At 34.5% G+C, this 3,635-nt stretch overlaps 1 protein-coding gene across 3 annotated transcripts in view; it reads right to left on the reverse strand.

The window, feature by feature from the left end:
* Window positions 1–785: 785 nt before the first annotated feature.
* Window positions 786–3,635, reverse strand: part of LOC144965460 (SWI/SNF-related matrix-associated actin-dependent regulator of chromatin subfamily A-like protein 1) — a 34,832-nt gene continuing 31,982 nt past the window's right edge. Inside the window, exon 17 of one of the 3 annotated variants that reach the window (XM_078900826.1) lies at window positions 786–3,635. This exon is cut by the window's right edge and continues 160 nt beyond it. In XM_078900826.1, the coding sequence (XP_078756952.1) occupies window positions 3,347–3,635 (289 nt within the window). In that variant the 3' untranslated portion in view covers window positions 786–3,346. The other 2 variants (XM_078900827.1, XM_078900828.1) reach the window with 2 other exon arrangements.

Here is a 3,635-nt window from a genome sequence, read left to right on the forward strand (position 1 = left end):
GTAAAAAGGGAGAAAATTGGATAGTGAAAAGAATCTAGATGTACAATTAAAAGGACGTGAGGAAAAAGTAAGACAAAGCGGAATTCATTCAAATAGGGAACATCTGTATCATCAATGAACTTAGTTTAAGATCACCTAAATGTTTCATCCATACACCAGCACAATATCCCACTAAGAGGAACATACACTAATATGTTTACAAATCATATGTCAAAAATAAAAAATAACAGTACATAACAGAGAGATGATTTACAAGGAAATAAATATCATCTCCCAAAACAATAACAACTATGCATTTGACTGTTTCCCTCCCAGCCAAGCACTATGACCAAGGCCAGGGCAAAACCAAGTAATCTCATTCCAAGACAAAGACAGAAAGCAAATTGGAAAACATATATAAGGGGATAGAAGACACAGTAAGTGCCACCCTGCCCACCATGGGAGGCCAGGAACCCCACCTAGTCCTCTAGCCCTGGTTGACAGAACTGTTCATAAGACGGAGAGCTCTGTGACTTAACATTGTAAAGTGACGTGGCTGTCCTGAGATTTAATGACGAGTCAGTCATGAATTGCGAAAGGAATTTGCCACCATTAGAAGGTGCTGTTGCCGTGACATAATACAAGACTGAGGTTGGTAGGAACTTTTTATATATTAAAGTGTCACTGTCAAAAAGCCCAGCTGGCAAATAAAAAAAATAAATTTCTAAGCAAAAACTTCATATTCAAAACACACTAAAATGAACATGACACTAAAGAAAACAGACACAGCTTGTCATGTCATCTTATTTATAGATATAAGAATTGATTTTCTTTATTCAACAACGGCACATATACGTGTTGCATATCACTAATATATGGACAATGAAGGCCATTGAAAAATAGACTTTTAAAATAGAGATAATTTTTTTTTGTTTTAAAGAACACGAAAAAGTCAAAATTTTACACAATCTCTCTCTCTCTCTCACACTCTTAGTTTTGTTTGGTTTTGCATAAATGAGTTTTAACGCACTTGTGGCATTTTATGGGGCAGTGTGGCTCAGGAGTACGGTCCTTGCTTCGTACCCGAAATGTATCGAGTTCGAATTGTCCCTGTGCGGTGTGGTCACCTTGCCATAGCTCAGTTTGCAGTGCTGCACTGCGGTTAACACCTGGGATATTCCAGTCTTCTCTTGGAATAGACCCTTAAGACAAATTTCCCCTTTGGGGTGAATAAAGGGAATTAATTTATTTATAAATTAGGAAAAGGAGGTTAATGCAATAGTCAAACGATCATGGAACTGGAGTTAAGCGATGTATAAAAGCATCTAGGTAAAAGTAAAATAATGGACTAGTTCAAACGAAGAAAACAAAATTGCACTTACTCGTAAGTAAATAGCATAAGAGTAACATTCTCATGGGTCTAATATAAGATCACCAAATTGTTCAACCAGATAGACACAGAATTTCAGCCCAAAGGAACACCCTCAATATCATAACATCATAACAAATATCAATATGCTACAAGGCATATATAGTAACAAGAAGATAATAAATAAGGGGGAAAATACAAATTCATAAAAATAGAACATGAATTTGACTGTTCCCTGCAAGGTAAAGATTCCAAACCAAGGTCAGCTCAAAACTTAGAAGTCTCCTTCCAGGAAATGGATGGAAAGCAAGATAGCACAGGAAAACAGATATAGAGGGATTAAAGACACAAGTATCTGAATCTGAATGTTACTCAAGGTCGACTCAATTCTGAGTATTTGTATTCGAGGACGGAGAGGAATGTGACAGCCATTGTTAGTGTTTAGGCTGAAGAATTCTGATAATCTTCGCTATTGTGTTCACACATGATTCAGGAAGAGCGTTCCAGTCTTTGATAGTGTGGGATGCAAATGAATATGTCAAAAATATAAAAATAACAGTAAATTTTAAGGATATTTGAGTTTACAGATTGGTGTTTTAGCGTTTTTGAGTGGGATTTTTTTTTTTAATGCGTGAATTTCATTGTATGTCTAGTTGTTCTGGTGAGAAGTAACCTCAAAGGATGGCAAGGACCATTAACCATAAACTTTCCATTTTTTAAAAACTCTGTTTGGACTAGAGTTGAGAGGATTTACTTTGCCCTGATCATAGCATTTTTTGTAAATTTTAAGTAATTCAACCAATTTTACTTCAAATGACTGTATATCAGTAATCATAATAAATAATAAATAATTTATAACAAAATAATTTTTAACAAATAATTTTTTTTTTTTTTTATGATAAACAAGAGTATGTGAACTATTCATCTACTTGAAAAGAAAAATATGGACATCGACATTGACTTTTACTGAAAAGCTAAATTACTAGGTGACAGCTTTCCCTTGTTTTATAGGTGAAAGCTGCTACCATTAAATCACGATTACAAAAAACCAAAGTTTTCAATAAATGTTCAAATGCAGTACCACTTTGATGCCATAAGAATCAAAATTGTTGGTTGATATAAATAAACAACTAGAATGACGAAAAATCTCTGGCAGGTCACAATAACACAATATTATAGAATGACAAATAAGTAACTGTCCAGTGAACACTGTCCTTAGCAGTAGCATCTGCGATATAGTGGTAATGAATCTGGCTCATTTTAATATTTTGATCAGAAGACAAAGTCAATGAGTTCGAAATCTTTGTGTTTGTCTGAAACTATTTTACATGTACCTGAAGATTTTTTTTTGTTTTGTTTGTTGCTTTAGGTCTCTTCCAACACAATTGAGGTTATATGAGAGACCGCTGAAACAAAAAAAAACAAGCAATCTAACAAAAATAGTACAAATGTAAATCAAAATCATAACCTAAAGATATCATAAGCTAAATTATAAATAACCAAGAACAAACAGGCAGAAGATTTACAGAAAAAAAAAAAATATCCCCTGTCAAAAATACAATCACAAACCAAAGAAGCAGGATAGGCTAGTAAAGAGAAGAAGAAACGACATCACTATCGGATCGTACACCCATGCTAACATCATAGGTATATGATTCAAGGGTGATGCTCCCATCCAACCACCCGCGCACCTGAAGAGGTTGCATTCACTGGCCTATTTCTGTTAACCGTACATTGGCCACCATAAGAATAAATATTGTACTGTACATGCTGAATGTAATAAATTGTGGGCGAAACAACTAATGCCTCAAGAGATTGCTGGTTTATATATTTTTCATCCCTTGTTTTCACCACAGCACATTATCCATTATCAGGACAATATTCATATTTTAGTCATGGGAGGAATGTTACATGAATAAACCAACCAACGTTCAAACCCTGTAAATCACAAATAAACAGTCACTGAAATTAGATCAAGATCTGTAGATATAGAAAAGTTCAACTCCAGAATTCCTCATCCCAACTAATATCGTTCAAAGCATCACAATCTCCCTCAGAGAGCAAAGATTGTGTCTCCAAGATTTTGTTTTGACATCCCGACGTTGAAGGCTGGTAAACTTCACCATCAATTTCCAATATATCATTTTCAAAATCATCACAGCCATTATTAAGATCACTAACAGTTTCTTTATTTTCTTGCACACTTACATCTTGTTGTGATAAAGAATTTCTATTATTTAAATCATGCAAGTCTTGGGCAACTACAACAGAAGAGTTTCTTTCCTTA

Source organism: Berghia stephanieae, chromosome 2 (assembly GCF_034508935.2).
Source record: "Berghia stephanieae isolate SIO BIC M18660-M18661 chromosome 2, UCSD_Bste_1.3, whole genome shotgun sequence".
In the NCBI taxonomy this organism is placed as follows: domain Eukaryota; kingdom Metazoa; phylum Mollusca; class Gastropoda; order Nudibranchia; family Aeolidiidae; genus Berghia; species Berghia stephanieae.